Source organism: Saccopteryx bilineata, chromosome 2 (genome assembly GCF_036850765.1).
Source record: "Saccopteryx bilineata isolate mSacBil1 chromosome 2, mSacBil1_pri_phased_curated, whole genome shotgun sequence".
NCBI classification, from domain to species: Eukaryota; Metazoa; Chordata; class Mammalia; order Chiroptera; family Emballonuridae; genus Saccopteryx; species Saccopteryx bilineata.
This window is the reverse complement of record NC_089491.1, coordinates 361,343,425-361,362,360: the sequence shown is the minus strand read 5'-3', so window position 1 is coordinate 361,362,360 and position 18,936 is coordinate 361,343,425. Positions and strand designations below refer to the sequence as shown.

Below are 18,936 nucleotides of genomic sequence, written 5' to 3'. Positions count from 1 at the left end.
TTTAAATAACAAAAATGTATAATTGTAATATATAACTGTATTTAATAAACCAAAAACTAATTATTTAACTTACCTGCTTAGTGACTTCTTTGTTCATCTGTCAGTCGGTTTCTTTTGTTGGTCTTGATATTATTTAACTTGTGTGGTGTGCCGTGAACTAAGATAAGTGAGGGGGAGGGGGAATTCTTTTTTTTTTTTTTTTTTGTATTTTTCCAAAGTTTGGGAGGGAGTCAGACAGACTCCTGCATGCGCCCGATCGGGATCCACCCGGCATGCCCACCAGGGGGCGATGCTCTGCCCATCTGGGGCGTCGCTCTGCCACAACCAGAGCCATTCTAGCGCTTGAGGCAGAGGCCACAGAGCCATCCTCAGCGCCCGGGCAAACTTTGCTCTAATGGAGCCTTGGCTGCGGGAGGGGAAGAGAGAGACAGAGAGGAAGGAGAGGGGGAGGGGTGGAGAAGCAGATGGGTGCTTCTCCTGTGTGCCCTGGCCAGGAATCGAACCCGGGACTCCTGCACGCCAGGCAGACGCTCTACCACTGAGCCAACCGGCCAGGGCGTGGGAGAATTCTTTAACTAACCTACCTATTAGTGCCTTTTTTGTTGCTGAATTTCATTGGCTAAATCTTCAATTGAAGGTCAGTATTTTATACACTTCAAGCCCAACTTCATCTGTCAATCTGTTTCTTTTGTTGGTTTTGATATTATTTAACGCTGAGAATAAGGCCTCACAAAAGTACATAGAGGGAAAAATTATAGTAACGCCATTACTATATTTTTCAGGGTGCTAAAAGTGTCTGGTAATTGGTTCCAGGTACTCCAAATTTCCTATTCGTAGTGGCACTCTTCTTGATTCTCCAAGCGGCACCTTTCCAGATTCTCAAGCCTTGACCTCAAGTTGACAAACACCTGAGCCCAGATGCTGTCTTGAAATTCTGCTGCCACTATTTCTAATGGCGGGAAACGGCACCCATAGCACAGGCCCTCGCCTCTCCCAGCCTCCCCCTCACTTATCTCAGTAATGATGGTCAATTAGAAATCCATGACACCCCAGAACAGTAGATTGGATGATGGTTGCTGTGGTTATGTGGTTGCTGGTAATGGCAATCACAGGGCCCCCAGAGATGCGTCCCCCACGGCATCCCTCTGCTCTCTGCTTCAAAGGCCGGAAGTGAGGTCAAAGATTCCCTAACGGCCTAACCGGAAGTCCCAGAACTAGATGCTCTGTGCCGGAGTTCTGTTGTTTTGGCCTACAGACCTCCGGCACAGAGTGTCTACACTACAGCAAATGTTTTATCCTCGGCTATTGCACCTGGCCATGCAGGAGCCGAGGATGAAACGTCCTTCTTGGCATGCGGCCCTATACTTCTCTGGTATGCAGCCACATGCGGCCACGTTTCATTGAAAATGGCTATGCAGCCTGACCTGTGGTGGCGCAGTGGGATAAAGCGTCGACCTGGAACACTGAGGTTGCCGGTTCGAAACCTTGGGCTTGCCTGGTCAAGGCACATATGGGAGTTGATGCTTCCTGCTTCTCCCCCTTCTCTCTCTCTCTCTCTCTCTCTCACTCCTCTCTCTCTAAAAAATCAATAAATTAAAAAAAAATATATTAAATAAATAAATAAATAAAAAAGATTAAAAAAAAAAAAAAAAAAAGAAAATGGCTATGCGTGTTAGTGCTGACACGCGTGTCATAGGTTCGCCATCACAAAACTAGACTCTTCTCAGTGGAGGATCTGCTGTTCATCCCAGTTTCAAGAAGTTTCAGAAAGATGTGGACAAAGCCCAACTTTATTATTTAGAAGAAAGTAACCATGATCTATGTTTAACCTTTTTCTTGGATTCCATCAGGCAGATCAGGTCAAAATAATTTTAACAACTTGCCTCCCTTTTCTCTGACTGGATAACAATATTTTATTAAGGTTTTCGTGAGTCACCTTGAGCCAGGTGAGCGCCGTGGTCTGAGCAAGAGCATCAGGGCGCTGGGAGTGCAGACTGAAAATATGCTGTTCACCCGTGCACTGCTCATTCCCGGGTCAGATCCGCAGTTGTACCAGGGGTCTGATCAGGCTTGTGTCTGCTTCCTTCCTGAGTCGGCCAGAGATCTCATCTGAACAGCTTTCCTACAGCAGCTCCCACTCCAGGTGGCCAGATGAGTTCCAGATCAGTGTTGTCTGCCGGGACAGTGACACAGCAGCCAAGTTGATTGGTGCTGGGCTGCCAGTGGGTGTGGCTGGTCAGGGGCCAGGTTTGGAACAGTGTTTGGTAGTGTGATCATTAGCTATTCCAGAAACCCATCTCTCAAGCAGCAGCTCTTCTGTGCCATTCGTGGAGTTCTGTTTTGATGGTCACCTTCCTCATCCATCCTCTTTGCCATGTGAGGCTCCAAGGGGGTCACCTACCCACCCCTGCTGCTTTGACCCCAGGCCATACCTGGTGTTTAAACATGCTAAACTTTACCATTAAACACATTACTCTGGGAAAAAATTTTAGTCTGAAGGCATTGGTGGTTCAGCAATAGAATTCTTGCCTCCCTTTTTAATGTCTGCTGAATTTCTTTTTTTTCTTTTCATAACTTTTTATTAAATGAGGGATAGGGAGGCAGACAGACAGACTCCCACATGCACCCTGACCAGGATTCACCTGGCAAGCCCCCTATGGGGTGATGCTTTGCCCATCTGAGGCCACTGCTCCATTGCTTGGGCAACTGAGCTATTTTAGCGCCTGGGGCCAACTTGCTCAAACCATTTGAGCCAGGACTGCAGAAGGGGAAAAAAGAGAGAGAGAGAGAGAAGGGGGAAGGGGTGGAGAAGCAGATGGTCGCTTCTCCTCTGTGCCCTGACTGGGAATCAAACCTGGGACTTTCACATGCTAGCCCGATGCTCTATCGCTGAGCCAACCAGCCAGGGCCTGGCTGCTGATTTTCTTAAAGGCCTTGTGCTGTTATTTCTATTTCATAAATGGAACCCATGATGTAAAATTAAATTATCCAAGGTAACCTGTGAAGTCCTTTTTACTGCACTCGATCTTAGCCAAAAGGCCCAGAAGCGATGGAAGTCCTTTTTAAATGAAGATGTCTGAACCCATGAGCTCATAGGCTTTGGCTTCTGTGACTTCTCTATTAGATCAGATGCTTTTATCCAGAAGTTAAGAGTTTAGCGGTCTCTATTCTCAAAGGATGACATAACACCCACTCAGCGTGGGGCAAGTCTGCATTTAACAATTTAGTTCTGAGGCAGCTTAGGTAACACTTATAAAACAAACTTAAGTGGAGATGGATAAATTGGACAGAACTGACAAAACAAAACACAAAAAGATTTGGAAGAACCTTACTCATCACCTAGTTCAGTGCTAGTCAACCTGGTCCCTACCGCCCACTAGTGGGCGTTCCAGCTTTCATGGTGGGCGGTAGCGGAGCAACCAAAGTATAAATAAAAAGATAGATTTAACTATAGTAAGATGTTTTATACAGATTTATTCTGCCAAACTTAGCGAAAATCCGACATAAAGTACTTGGTAAATACTTATTATTATATGCTTTAACTTGCTGTAACTCTGCTTTATACATTTTATAAAATAAAGTTACTTCCCTACTTTATAAATCACCGTTACTGTGGAACCGGTGGGCGGTTAGAAAATTTTACTACTAACAGAGATACAAAAGTGGGCGGTAGGTATAAAAAGGTTGACTACCCCTGACCTAGTTAAAGTTCGTTATTTTTCAGATGAGTTTCAGTAACTGTGCCAAAGCTACGTGTCTATTTAGTCAAACCAAGAGTAGGTTCCAAGGGTTCTTTTTACTATAAGCCACTAAACCAGCTGTGTTCATTCAGTGAGTTACCCTAAAAAAAGGTTCAGTGAGATTGAATTGATTGCCTTCAGGAATAACAAAGGCCTTCTCATGTGATGTATCAATACAGACCCTCAATGTTCTGCTACTGTTCTTTTTAGATTAACAGGCTAATGTTATAATATTTCACCTTTAGCTACATATCTGGGTGTTTTACTATCAGTAAAATAAGTCTGGTGGTTTGGAACTTGGTTTTAGATTTTAAATGCCACCATACTTTTTGGCACAGAATACTGGAAGTATAGGAATCTGAGTTGGATTCAGGGAAAGTGGCACATATGGAATGAGACTGGGGTCATTCTGACTTCTGGGCTCTTCTACAAGGTTATTTCAATTTTGGTGTTCTGAAAGTAAAATTTCCTGCGATCATTACTGGCCGTGTTTTTCAAAATGTCTTATTGCTGATTCACAGAGTAGCTTTTATATTGGCTACCACACTCTAGCTTAATGATTCTCTCATTCAGGAACAAGTAACAAAATATCCATCCACAGCAGAAGACTGAGTGTCAGGGGAGTAATAATAACTTCAAGAGAGGAGCAGAAGTAGCAGCTGTCAAGAGGCCATGAGATTTAGAGGTTGCTTCTGGCTTTTAAATTGGTGTGTGTTTGTTTTAACAGAGGCCAGGAGGACCCAGCAATGTCCTACGAGATGCATGTCTGGTTGCTAATATTTTGGACCTCAGAATCAAGCAGGAAATCATCAAAAAGTTTATTAAACAGCATCTTTCAGAATATCTTGTACTTTTTCAAGAAAACCAAGATGTAAGTATCAATGAAATGAGATCGATGTTACATTTGAATTTTATTGAAAATTGAATGCTCTCAAAGTCTGCTGATTTATACTTTATTATTACTATCTTTAAGTATTGATTGTTGAACTGGGATACCTAAGGACGAACTGTACAGCTCAGTGATCCTTAACAATTTTGGGATCATTGACCCTTTGGAAAAATTAATGAGAGCTACAAATCTTTTCTCCAGAAAAAGATATCTATGCATAAAACTTTGCATACAGTTTCAGGGAATTTACAGACCGTTGGAGCCTAGTCATGGACCCCAAGGTGAAAACCTCTGGATCAAGTGAAAACGTAGCCTATGTTTTTTAAAACCATGAGAAATAGAGGGTTTGGTTGTGTTTTTCTTGGTTCCATGTTCTTGCTGTTTCCTGAAACTGTCAACACCACTTCTGAGTACTGGGCTGGATTTTGTTCCCTGATTCCCTAAGGTTGCCTGGCTAGACAAAATCGACAGACGCTATGCCTGGATCAAACGCCAGCTCGTGGACTATGAGGAGAAATACGGCCGAATGTTTCCTCGTGAGTGGTACATGACTGAGAGGATTGCAGTAGAATTTTGCCACATCACAAGGTAATTTCCAACTCTGGTAGCTTTGGTGTTAATTAAAATCAGTCCTCACAGTCTTTCTCATGTGGATTGGAATCACTTCGTAACCCCACCATGTGATTGCTATCACTTTCATATCAGTGATCACCCCGCTCTCTGCTCGCATCTTCTCTCCAGGACTTCCCTTTGGCCTAGTCTTTGCCTTGAGCAGCGTGCCTTCTTGCCTTCACCAACTCACTCGTCAACCAAATTTACCTATAGTGATTCATTGCCTCACATTTTTCCCTATGTCTGTCTCACATGTTGGTTTTCAGTTGTGTATATCCATCATCAGTTTGCTTTTTTTTTTAATTATTGATTTTTAGAGAGAGAGAAAGAGAAACATTAATATTAATTCATTGTTCCATTCATTTATGCATTCGTTGGTTGATTCTTGTGTGTGCCATGACCTGGGAATCCAACCTACAACCTTGGTGTCAGGTGGATTCTCTAACCAACTGAACTAACCAACCAGTCAGGGTTCCATCATCAGTTTTCTTTTCTGACTTGATAGATAGCTAGTTCTCTAGGGAGAGGGGTTGTATCTACTTCAGTGACATAGTAAACCATCAGGAAATATTTGTTGAACAAATTTTCCTCTCTTAATACATTATTTATACTCTTTGGCTAATTAATAATATTGACATCTGAGTATTCTTTTTTTTTTTTACAAGGACAGAGAGAGAGAGTCAGAGAGAGGGACAGACAGGAACGAAGAGAGATGAGAAGCATCAATCATCAGTTTTTCGTTGTGACACCTTAGTTGCTCATTGATTGCTTTCTCATATGTGCCTTGACCGTGGGCCTACAGCAGACTGAGTAACCCCTTGCTGGAGCCAGGGACCTTGGGTTCAAGCTGGTGAGCTTTGCTCAAACCAGATGAGCCCATGCTGAAGCTGGCGACCTCGGGGTCTCGAAACTGGGTCCTCCGCATCCCAGTCTGACGCTCTATCCACTGTGCCACCACCTGGTCAGGCGACAGCTGAGTATTCTATGCATTTTAAAAAACTGTTCTCATTTAGCCTGTCTTCAATTTCCATAAATGTAGCCTAGGGCCAGATAGTCCCTTTATATCCAAGAATTAAAGCCCAAGAAGGTTAGATTAATACAGTGGTTCTCAAAGTGTGTGCCAGGGTGCACTGCTGCACCCTAGAAGATTTCCAGGTGCACCCTATGGTATTCCAGAGAAATATGTGTATGTTGGGGACCAAAAAACCAAGTTTTTGGTTTTTGTATATCCATCATCAGTTTGCTTTTTTTTTAAATTATTGATGGAGTTTAGATTTTTGGGGAACAGAGGTGTGGGGAATTGGCTGTAAGCTGACAGTCTGCCCAACCCCTCACCTCACTTGCCTGATTATGTTGCAAAAGGCTGTTACGCTGTGATGCTAGATTGTTTACACTACCCCCCATGTTCCCCTGAAAGACTGGAGGCAAGTTTCTTCTATCCTTTGTTTGGTGTAAAGTTAAGATGATATGTATGGTGGGGGTTTTCTGCACTCAACACAATTAAGAGTAAAAAGACAGGAATTCTTCAGTGTATTGACGAGGAAATGAGAGTTTGTCTTTCAAATATATGCCCAAACATTGAAGAAATCGCTAGGACACATCAGGCTCATGTTTCTCATAAACACAAGAATAAGAAAACAACACATTCGCACCAGGACCTGCTGAATTTACTAAATCTTACTAAGAATGTATCTAGATATATAAAAAGATAACTTTTTGTTGTTTTTTTATTTTTTAACCCCTCTTTTTTACGAATTCTAAAAAGCATAACTCAAAAAATGTAACAAAAATGTTTTTTAATGTCAATAAATTTAATTTTGTTATATTTATTTCATTTAATTACCATAAAAGCACACTTGGACTTTATTTTTTTTTCTTTAATATTTGACTTAGTTATTATAACATATTTCTCAGAAATTTCTATATAGTGCAGCTACAATTATTTGTAGGATTTTAAATGCGCGCCTGACTTCAAAAGTTTGAGAACCACTGGATTAGTGTATCCATGACAAAGGTAAAGCTGGAGTCAAAATTTTTTATTTTTTACTTGCAGCTATATCATAACAGTAGAAACTGGGTTGTATTATTTACATATCTCTTTCTAATAGTTCATAATTACATTAACTCCAGGTTAATTTAAAAATTCCATATCTTAGCATAACACAGCCACTTTAGAGTAATTCATTATAGTCCTATGTCTTAAAGTCACAGAGAATACAGTCAAATTGCAAGCTTTAAGCACATTGTGGTGGGAGAAATGTTTTAAGGGAAATTGGCTATTGGTTTCGTGGTTATTATTTTTTTATTTTTTTTTATTTTTTTACAGGGATAGAGAGAGAGTCAGAGAGAGGGATAGATAGGGACAGACAGACAGGAACGGAGAGAGATGAGAAGCATCAATCATCAGTTTTTCCTTGCAATACCTTAGTTGTTCATTCATATGTGCCTGGACCGCGGACCTTCAGCAGACTGAGTAACCCCTTGCTCGAGCCAGCGACCTTGGGTTCAAGCTGGTGAGCTTTTGCTCAAGCCAGATGAGCCCGCGCTGAAGTTGGCGACCTCGGAGTCTCGAATCTGGGTCCTCTGCATCCCAGTCCGATGCTCTATCCACTGCGCCACTGCCTGGTCAGGTTTTTATTTTTTAATAGATTTATTTTTAGAGCAATTTTCGGTTCACAGCAAAAGTGAGAGGAAAATACAGAGATTTCTGTATACTCTTGTCCTCACACATGCACAGCCTACCTGTTATCAACATCACCCCAGGAATGGTTGGTACATTCATTACAGTCAATGAAGCTACATTGACACGATTATCACCTAGAGTTCATAATTTACATTAGAGTTTCCTCTTGGTGTTGTGCATTCTGTGTGGCTATTATTTTAAGAAACACATTTGCTACCATAGATTTAGATAACCTATTAGTATTGATTTGAGGTCAGTTGTAGTTGTCACTTTCTAAGTCTTGATTAGCAAAGAAAGAAGAGTTTCTTGAGAAATAGAAAAGCAATTCTCTTTAGCCCACAGTTCAGTGACTTGCAAGCCAACTCTGAGAAATGAAGACCACAGGAGACTAGAAGGATATGAAAGCCAGCAAACCTGCTACTGTGTCCGCTAATGGCAGTGTTGCTGTTAGGCTTTCAGTGTGCTAGTTTTGGCTGAAATCCTACAGATCTTTAATTCTCAAATAAATTTTGTTTAATTTTGTCATTTTTTTGTGGGGGAAGATGATCATAGCTCAGTTCTTACTAAGAACTCTCACATCATTGCTCTCAAACAACTTACATTCTGAAACAAAACATTTGAGTGGCACATAAATAGGCAGGAAGCCCCTAAACACATATGTGTTACTTTTTACATGGGGAGTCTGGTTTCTCACATATATTTCTCTGTTCGAATTGATGGTTATGGAGGGCTTTGTAATTCAATAGTTAATGATATGTGAAATTACATAGAAAATATAAATTTTATAAAATACTGAGTATTTTATATATACCTGTATTACTAACAAAGTATTAAAAAGATTAAATATTTAGCCTGACTAGGTGGTGGCACAGTTGATAGTGTCAGCCTGGGACACTGAGTTCCTAGGTTTGAAACCCCTAGGTTGCCAACTTGAGCGTGGGGTCGTCGGCTTGAGCATGGGAACATAGACATGACCCCATGGTTACTGGCTTGAAGCCCAAGGTCACTGGCTTGAGCCCAAGGTCACTGACTTGAGCAAAGGACCACTGGCTCAGCTGGAGCAATCAATGAACAACTAAAGCAATCAATGAATAACTAAAGCAATGAGAAAGCAATCAATGAACAACTCGAGTGTCGCAACTATGAGTTGATGCTTCTCATCTCTCTCCCTGTCTGTATGTCTGTCTCTCTCTAAAAAGAAAAAAAAAAGGTTCAAATATTTAAAAATAGTAGTAACAGTGTAAACAAACTGATGCCCATAGTTCTCGATTTTTTTTTTTTAAAGGAAGGACAAAAGGAGAGAGAGAGGGAAAGACGAAGGACAGAAGGAGAGAGAGAGGGAAAGGCAAGGACAGACAGACAGGAAGGAAGAGAGATGAGAAGCATTAACTTGTTGCGGTACCTTAGTTGTTTATTGATTGCTTTCTCATATGTGCCTTGACCAGGGGGCTCCAGCCAAGTCACTGACCCCTTGGGCTTCAAGCCAGCAACTTTTGGGCTCAAGCCAGTCACCATGGGGTCTTGTCCATGATCCCACACTCAAGCCAGTGACCTCAGGGGTTTTTTGTTGTTGTTGTTGTTGTTTTTTAACAGAGACAGAGAGCCAGAGAGAGGGGTAGACAGGGACAGACAGACAGGATCGGAGAGATGAGAAGCATCAATCATTAGTTTTTCGTTGCGCATTGCGACACCTTAGTTGTTCATTGATTGCTTTCTCATATGTGCCTTGACTGTGGGCCTTGAGCAGACCGAGTAACCCCTTGCTTGAGCCAGGGACCTTGGGTCCAAGCTGGTGAGCTTTTTGCTCAAACCAGATGAACCCGTGCTCAAGCTGGTGACCTCGGGGTCTCGAACCTGGGTCCTTCTGCATCCCAGTCCAAAGCTCTATCCACTGTGCCACCACCTGGTCAGGCTGACCTCAGGGTTTTGAACTTGGGTTCCCAACATCCCAGGTTGATGCTTTATCCACAGCGCCACCGCCGGGTCAGGCTCGCTTTTTTTCTTTTTTTGACTGGTAGATAATTTCACCTTAAAATTTTTATTTAAAATACATGCTTCTATTTCCCAAACATTAAACTAAGTTGGTAGCAGACCTCAGAATTTGAAATGACCACATACTTTTTTTTTTTTGTATTTTTCTGACGCTGGAAACCGGGAGAGACAGTCAGACAGACTCCCGCATGTGCCCGACCGGGATCCACCCAGCACGCCCACCAGCGGCAACGCTCTGCCCACCAGGGGGCGATGCTCTGGCCCTCCGGGGCGTCGCTCTGTCCGACCAGAGCCACTCCAGCGCCTGGGGCAGAGGCCAAGGAGCCATCCCCAGCGCCCGGGCCATCTTTGCTCCAATGGTGCCTTGGCTGCGGGAGGGGAAGAGAGAGACAGAGAGGAAGGAGAGGGGGAGGGGTGGAGAAGCAGATGGGCGCCTCTCCTGTGTGCCCTGGCCGGGAATTGAACCCGGGACTTCTGCACGCCAGGCTGACGCTCTACCACTGAGCCAACCGGCCAGGGCCTGACCACATACTTTTAAAATTATATCAGCTAAAACCATTTACTTTGTCTTATCTTGAACAATCCAATTTTTTTTACAATATTATCTCTTTGTTTTGAAGGACAGAACTTGCCAAGATTATGCGTACCAGAGCTAAGGAAATTGAAGTGAAATTGCTTCTCTTTGCTATTCAGAGAACAACTAACTTTGAGGGATTTCTCGCAAAACGCTTCTCTGGCTGCACTCTGACGGATGGAGCCCTGGTAAGACCTTTCCGAGGGAGGCAAGAACACAAAGTCCATGTGTTGGGTGCTTGGGCTTCATGTTAGTCCTTCATAATATCGTGTTCCATCTGTTGGCTCAAGTGTTTAACTACATTCCATGTTTTCACTGAATTCATGTCAGTAGTGATGATACCGAGTACTTTGTATGGGTTTATTGTTTCTCTCTTATGCAGCACTCCATGCTTTCAGAAGGGCCTATCCTCTTTTTAATCTACGTACTGGCCCCATTTTACAGACTGGCAATTTTTTTTTTTTAATTTTAATAGGGTGACATTGATAAATCAGGGTACATATGTTCAGAGAAAACATCTCTAGGTTATTTTGACATTTGATTATGTTGCATACCCCTCACCCAAAGTCCAATTGTCTTCTGTCACCTTCTAACTGGTTTTCTTTGTGCCCCTCCTCTCCCCCAACGCCCTCCCTCTCCCCCCCCTGTAACCCCCACACTCTTGTCCATGTCTCTGAGTCTCATTTTTATGTCCCACCTATGTTTGGAATCATATAGTTCTTAGTTTTTTCTGATTTACTTATTTCGCTGAGTATAATGTTATCAAGGTCCATCCATGTTGTTGTCAATGATCCGATGTCATCATTTCTTATGGCTGAGTAGTATTCCATAGTATATATGTACCAAAGCTTTTTAATCCACTCGTCCACTGACGGTTACTTAGGCTGTTTCCAGATCTTCGCTATTGTGAACAATGCTGCCATAAACATGGGGGTGCATTTCTTCTTTTCAAACCAGACTGGCAATTCTGTGACTCATAAAGGCCTTACTTATTTAGTCACAGATACCTTATTACTTTATTAGCTCTTGAGTTTTATTATAATTAGGATATGTTTTTACATTAGGGTTGTTTTCTTTTTTTCTTTTATTTTTTTTTAGATTACTTATTAATTTTTAGACAGAAGTGGGGGAGAGAAAGAGAGAGGAGAGAAGAGAAGAGGAGCGGGAAGCATCAACTCATAGTAGTTGCTTCCTGTATGTGCTTTGACCAGGCAAACCCAGGAATTTGAATCAGTGACCTCAGCATTCCAGGTAATGCCTTATCCACTGTACCACCACAGGTCAGGCTAGGGTTTGTTTTCTTAATATTTCTGGTGAGCAAATCAGGTCAATGTATTTATAAACTTTAAAATTGTGTATATAGACTTGCATGTCAGAGAGATACCAAAAGATTAAAATACAAAGGTGCACAGGTCTGAGGACTGTGTACCTCCTTTGGGAAGGTGGAATATGGTGGTATTGGTTAAAATTATCTAATCTCCATATAATCAAAGACCAGGTCCAAAGTGTCTCTGAACAGCTCTTTTTTGGAAACCTGGGCTCCCTGCTAACATATCAGTATGCTTTCTTCAGATTTCCTATCCATAGGAAAACCAAACTTTTATGTTTTATGGTAATTATGTTTATATCATCATACACAGACTTGAGCCCCTTGAATGCAGGAATCATGGCTGACTCATCTGTTTCTTAGTCATGTAAAGAGTACATAGACCTCATGCAGGCAGAGACGTGGAGAGAGGGAGAAAGAAATCAAAGCTGAGAGAGCCATAGCTCTTGAATTTTCTTTAAAACTGGATTTTAAAAAACAACAACAAACAAACCACTGGTAACAAGAGAAGTGATGTGATTTGGTAGGCAAACCCTTGGCTCAGCAATCAGAAGAGTCTTGTGGTCCAGTTCTGACTTTGCTGTAACTCAGTGGCTGCCCTCTCTGTTACATGAAAAGACTAGACTCTCCTTTAATAACGTAATACTAGGGGGAATAAACAAGACACAAAACCCAGCAGTCATAAAGAAGTACTGGAAGATTTGACAACATAAAAAAGAACAAAATTCTGTTTGGAAAAAGATATGGTAAATATAAGATACTCAACAAACTAGGAAAAAACAGTTTAAGACAAATGATTATTATCCAGCATATATATAAAGAATTCTTTTTTATTTTTCTGAAGTTGGAAACGGGGAGGCAGTCAGACAGACTCCTCCTTCTTGCGCCTGACTGGGATCCACCCAACATGGCCACCAGGGGGTGATGCTCTGCCCATCTGGTGCGTTGCTCTGGTGAGGCCGGAGCCATTCTAGCGCCTGAGACGGAGGCCATGGAGCCATCCTCAGTGCCCGGGCCAACTTTGCTTCAGTGGAGCCTTGGCTGTGGGAAGGGAAGAGAGAGAGAGAGAGGAAGTGTGAGATAGAGAGGAAGGAGAGCCGGAGGGGCAGAGAAGCAGATGGGCGCTTCTCCTGTGTGCCCTGGTCGGAAATCGAACCCAGGACTTCCACACACCAGGCCAACTCTCTACCACTGAGCCAAATGGCCAGGGCCATAAAGAATTTTTAAAAGTCAATATGAAAAAGACAAACCATTAAAAATATGTATAGGATCAAGCAGGAAATTCATTGAAGAAATATAGTTGGCTAATAATTATGTGGGAAAAAATAGAATAAGATTAATTTCCATATATCAGGTTGACAAAAAAATATAAGAATAACAAGACAGGCTTTTAGTGCTGACATACAAATTGATACCGCTTTTTTGGAGAGCAAATTTTCATTATATATCAAAATTTTAAATGTGCGTGCACTGTAAGGCACCAATTTCCCATTGAGCCATGAAGTCTACAAAACAGTCTATACTGAGGAAGAGGTGAACTTTAGCCTTCAAAGCAAAAAAATTGGTGATTTTTGTTGTGTTCGTCATTGAAGAATGGTTAAATAAAGTACAGTGTATCCGTCTTGTGGAGTAGAGTACAGCAGGTTAAAAGTGAAACAATGGGAGGAAGGTCTAGATGTGCTATCAGAGGAGAAAAACTCTCAGATATTGTTAAGTGTGTAATGTAATGTAAGCTTGTAGGCCAGTTCATGTTAGATAATTCCATTTATGTAAAAAGCAGAAAGCAAGTTTATGTATGTATGTAGGAAAAAGGTCTGGAGATGATAACAGTGGATGTCTCTGCGGAAGGAAGTTGGAGTGGGAATAGGTGGAGAAGCAAAGATTTTTTTTTCATTCCACTCTGGTATTTCTTATACAAATGCGTTTACATCTTTTTAAAATGTATTTTTTTGCATTTACATATTTTCAGTTTTTTTAAATGAGGGAGATGGGCCAAAACTGACTTCCAAACTCTTTCTTCTAACAAACCCTAATGTGGAATCCACGGAGAAAAATAGCTCACATATTTTGAACATCCACTGTGTGTCCCATATTGTGCTAGGTGTATTTTCCTAATCCTAAAGTCAATCACTTTGCTTCATCAGCTGTAGGAGACAGGTGCTATACTCATTTGAAACTTACCTGAGGCACATAGCTTATATATAAAACTGAACTGCTGTGATTGAAGCAGGGAAGTAAGGGCAGAGGTTGGGTCTAGAGTCCCATTCACCTGTTTACCCCTCATTCTACTATCTTTTCTAGCCCCCACCCTTCCAGTCCTAAAATTCTGGGACTTCAGTGGGATCCCCTCTTTGCCACCCAAGAGCTGCCTTAGAGAAGGTGCATCAGAAGCCAGTCCCTCAGGACACTGGACTGAAGAGTGCCATTAGGAGCTCTTAGGTTTGTTTTAATTTTTAGTGAGGAGAGGCAGTGGGGAGGAAAGGAGAGAAATGAGAAGCATCAACTTGTAGTTGCAGCACTTAAGTTGTTCGTTGCTTCTTATACGTGCCTTGACTGGGGGCTCCAGCTGAGCCAGTGACCCCTTGCTCAAGCTAGCAACTTTGGGCTCAAGCCAGCGCCTTCTCGGCTCAAGCCAGCAACCATGGGATCATGTCAGTTACCCCATGCCACAAGAGTTTGTGCTCTAGCAGATGACTATGGGGTTTCGAACCTAGAAAAATCTTTTGTGGCCACCATTTTATTTCAGGATATCAGAATAAACTACAACATGAACCAAGGTGTATCCCTTTTTATTTTTGTAAAGTGAGAAGAAAAGAGATAGACTCCTGCATGCCCCCAGACCATGATCCACCTGGCAGCCTCTGCCTGGGGCTGATGCTTGAATCAACTGAGCTATCCTCAGTGCTTGAGGCCAACACTCAGACCAGCTGAGCTATCCTTGGTGCCCAGGGCTGACCGTGAACCAGTCAAGCCACTGGCTGTGAGAGGGGAAGAGGGAGAGAAGGGGAAGTTTAAAGAAAAAGAAGCAGATGGTCGCTTCTCATGTGTGCCCTGAACGGGAATCGAACCTAGGATGTCTGCATGCCAGACTGATGCTCTATCCACTGAGCAGACCAGCCAGGGCCACCAAAGTATGCCCTTTAACATATGCCAGATTTCATAGAAAGTTACTGAATTTCTTAGTTATGGAACGGATCAGAAGTCAGCAGGGAGCCAGGCTGACCAGAGACCCTCTCAAACCCACCCCCTCCACCTTTGACTGATTAACAGTGAAACAATGAGGGTGAGCTGAGGGGTGACAGCTCACCTGGAAGGATCTGCCACAGTTCAGCTCCCCCTAACTGATCAGTGCGATGCATCATCTTTTGCTCTTTTTTGACAGATGCAACTTTGACATCTGGTAGAAATGTAGACTAAACAAACCTTAAGGACAGGTCTTGTTTTGTTTTTATTGTTCTGGCCCTCCCAAGTTTATACTGTCTTATGCTGTCACTGTTCCTGGAAGAAGTAGCTGCCACTGCTTTTTGCTAATTGCCTCAACTCCTGATCCTTTATGAGGGGTTCAGAATGGTCTGTATATTAAAATGCCTTGAAATGAAAAACAAATGTCTAGATGTGGTTTAACTATACCCACATGCCTTATTCATGACTCGACGATTAGATTCAAGGTAAACATTATATTCAGCCTCTATGAAAGCAGAGTGGATTGGGTTAAGTTGTTGTAACTGACTCAGTGAATTTGGGAAATTTTTTTTTAATAAAATTAAAATTTTTCCCATTTCATATAGCTGCATTTCTCCTTTTCTTGACCATTACATTCATTGCCTTTCTAAAAAGAATCATCCTGCCTGACCAGGCGGTGGTACAGTAGATAGAGCGTCGGACTGGGATGCAGAAGGACCCAGGTTTGAGACCCCGAGGTTGCTGCCAGCTTGAGTTTGGGCTCATCTGGCTTGAGCAAAAAGCTCACTAGCATGGACCCAAGCTCGCTGACTCGAGCGGGGGGTTACTCAGTCTGCTGAAGGTTCACGGTCATGGCACATATGAGAGGGCAATCAATGAACAACTAAGGTGTCACAACGAAAAACTGATAATTGATGCTTCTCATCTCTCTCCGTTCCTGTCTGTCTGTCCCTATCTGTCCCTCTATCTAACTCTTTCTCTGTCCCTGTAAAAAAATTTTAAAAAATAAATAAAAATTAAAATAAATAAATAAAAAGAATCATCCTTTGGCTTATAGGGTTCATTTTTATATACATTTGTACTTGCCCAGTTTTTTTCATTGTATTATAAATATAGAAACTGTACGTATGATTTTTGACCATGCTGTTTGAGCATATGAGTATTTGTAAAAGGTTCACTACTTATGAAAACCCACACAGAATGGCTTACCCTTCTACAGCACAGTCTCCCAGCAACTTAGCATCTGCATTAGGGAGAGGATGTGAGGGGAGGAGGGCCAGCGTCTCTGCTGGTCTGCTGAAGTACAAGGACTATTGCTCTGAACAAGGAAATAGCTTTCTCTTAGCCGGTGAGCCCCCTTTAGTGTTTCAAAATATTTTATAAATGCTGTATTTGATAGTAAAGTAATATATATATATATTTTTTACAGAGACAGAGAGTCAGAGAGAGGGACAGATAGACAGGAACAGAGCAAGATGAGAAGCATCAATCATCAGTTTTTTGTTGCGACACCTTAGTTGTTCATTGATTGTCTTCTCATATGTGCCTTGACCGTGGACCTTCAGCAGACCAAGTAACCCCTTGTTCGAGCCATCGACCATGGGTCCAAAGCTGGTGAGCTTTGCTCAAACCAGATGAGCCCGTGCTCAAGCTGGCGACCTCGGGGTCTCGAACCTAGATCTTCCGCATCCCAGTTCGATGCTCTATCCGCTGCGCCACTGCCTGGTCAGGCAGGAATATATTTCTTTATGTGGGTAATATCCTAATTGGAGGTTAAATTCTGTTTGTTTCTGGGGAGAAAGTAACACATGGTCAAGATAGAAAATTTGGGCCCTCACTGGGCAGCTCAGTTGTTTAGAGAGCATCATCATCCTGATATACCAAGGTTACAGGTTCAATCCCCAGTCAGGGCATGTATAGGAAGCAACCAGTGAATGCAGAACTAAGTGGAAGAACAAATTGAAGATTCTCTCTCTCTCTCTCTCTTCCTCCTCCCTCTCAATCCCCCTTCTTTTCTCTCTCTCTCTCTCTCTTTCTAAAATCAATGGGTTTTTTTTTTAATTTTCTTTAAAAGAAAATTTAAAATTATAGGGAAAAATGAAAAGGCAGAAAAGTAATTTGTTTTCCCATCAATCAGATGAGAATTTGGGTGTGTTCATTCTATACTTTTATATAGTTGAAATTGCACTTTTTAAATGTATTTTTCCCTGCTTATTGTATTTTTTTAATTGAAATATAATGCAAATAACAATATTTCATATAAAACTCACCATTAAAAGTGTACAGTTCCACTTTTTTGAGCATATTTACAAAATTGTGCCACCATATTTAATTCAGGACATTTTCATTGCCCCCGAAAGAACGCCCTCCAGCCCAAGCTGTCACTTCCAATTTCCTCCTTCCCCCCAACCCCAGCCAACTACTAATCTATTTTCAGTCTTTATGGGTTTGCCTATTCTAGACATTTCATATAGTGAAATCATATTGTGACCTCTGCCTGGCTTCCTTCACTTGGCATAATGTTTTCAAATTTCATCCACTGTGTAGCATGTATCAGTACTTCAGTCCTTCCTCTGGCTGAATAGAAGTCCATTATATGGATATACATTTTATTTATCCATTTGTCAATTAACAGACTTTTGCGTTGTTTTCAGTTGCTGGCTCAGATAATGCTGTGAGCTTTTGTGATTTTGTGTACTAGTTCTCGTGTGAACATGTGTTTTCAGTTCTTTCAGAACCATATCTGGGAGGAGAATTGCTGGGTGATATGGTAACTCTATGTTTAACCTTGTCCATGGCAGCTGCACCATGTCACATTCCCATCAGCAGCGTAGGAGAGTTTCAGTTTTTCCACATCCTCGCCAATATTTGTTATTTTCTGGGTTGTTTATATAATTGCAACCATCCTCATGGTATAAAAAAGTATCTCCTTGTGATTTTGATTTGCATTTTCTTAATGACTAATGACATTGACCATTTTTTCTTATGCTTATTGGCCATTTGTATATATTCTTTTTTATTTTATTTTTTTTTAGTGAGAGAGATGAGAAGCATCAACTTATACTTGTATCATTTTAGTTGTTTGTTGAGTGCTTCTCACACATGTCTTGATTAGGGGGCTCAGACTGAGCCAGTGACCTTGGGCTCAAGCCAGCGACCTTGGGCTTCAAGCCAGTGACATTTGGGCTCAAGCCAGTGGCCGTAGGGTCGTGTCTATGATCCCACGCTCAAACTGGCAATCCTGCGCTCAAGCCAGCAACCTTGGGGTTTTAAACCTGGGACCTCAGCATCCCAAGTCAACACTCTATCCTTGGCCCTCCACCGGTCAGGCCAAAAGGTTTCAATTTTGATGGAGTCCAAATTACCTATCTTTACCCTTTGTTATTTGAATTTGGGTGTTATAGTCAAGTTCACAAACATTTTTTAAATTAAAATATAAATTGGCCTGACCAGGCGGTGGTACAGTGGATAGAGTGTTGGACTGGAATGCCGAGATCCCAGGTTCGAGACCCCGAGGTTACCAGTTTGAGCACAGGTTCATCTGGTTTGAGCAAAAGCTCACCAGCTTGGACCCAAGGTCGCTGGTTCAAGCAAGGGGTTAATCAGTCTGCTGAAGGCCCACGGTCAAGGCACATATGAGAAAGCAATCAATGAACAACTAAGGTGTCGCAACGCGCAACCAAAAACTAATAATTAATGCTTCTCATCTCTCCATTCCTGTCTGTCTGTCCCTGTCTATCCCTCTCTCTGCTAAAAAAAAAAAAAAAGTGACCCTACTGTAAGTCTAGTAACCATCTGACCTCATACAAGGTTATTATAGTAATGACTATATTCCCTATGTATGCTGTACATTACAGCCCCATGAATTGCTGATTTTATAACTGAAAGTTTGTACCTCTTACTCCCCTTCACCTTTTTCACCTTTCTCCCCACTTC

General features: G+C 41.9%; 1 protein-coding gene across 1 annotated transcript in view; it reads left to right on the top strand.

Annotated features, from left to right (window-relative positions):
- VPS53 (VPS53 subunit of GARP complex) overlaps positions 1-18,936 on the top strand; it is a 193,489-nt gene that overhangs the window by 71,409 nt on the left and 103,144 nt on the right. Inside the window, exons 9-11 of the mRNA XM_066263104.1 lie at positions 4,468-4,611; positions 5,075-5,217; positions 10,537-10,678. Coding sequence (XP_066119201.1) covers positions 4,468-4,611; positions 5,075-5,217; positions 10,537-10,678 — 429 coding nt within the window. The remainder of the gene's footprint in view (positions 1-4,467; positions 4,612-5,074; positions 5,218-10,536; positions 10,679-18,936) is intronic.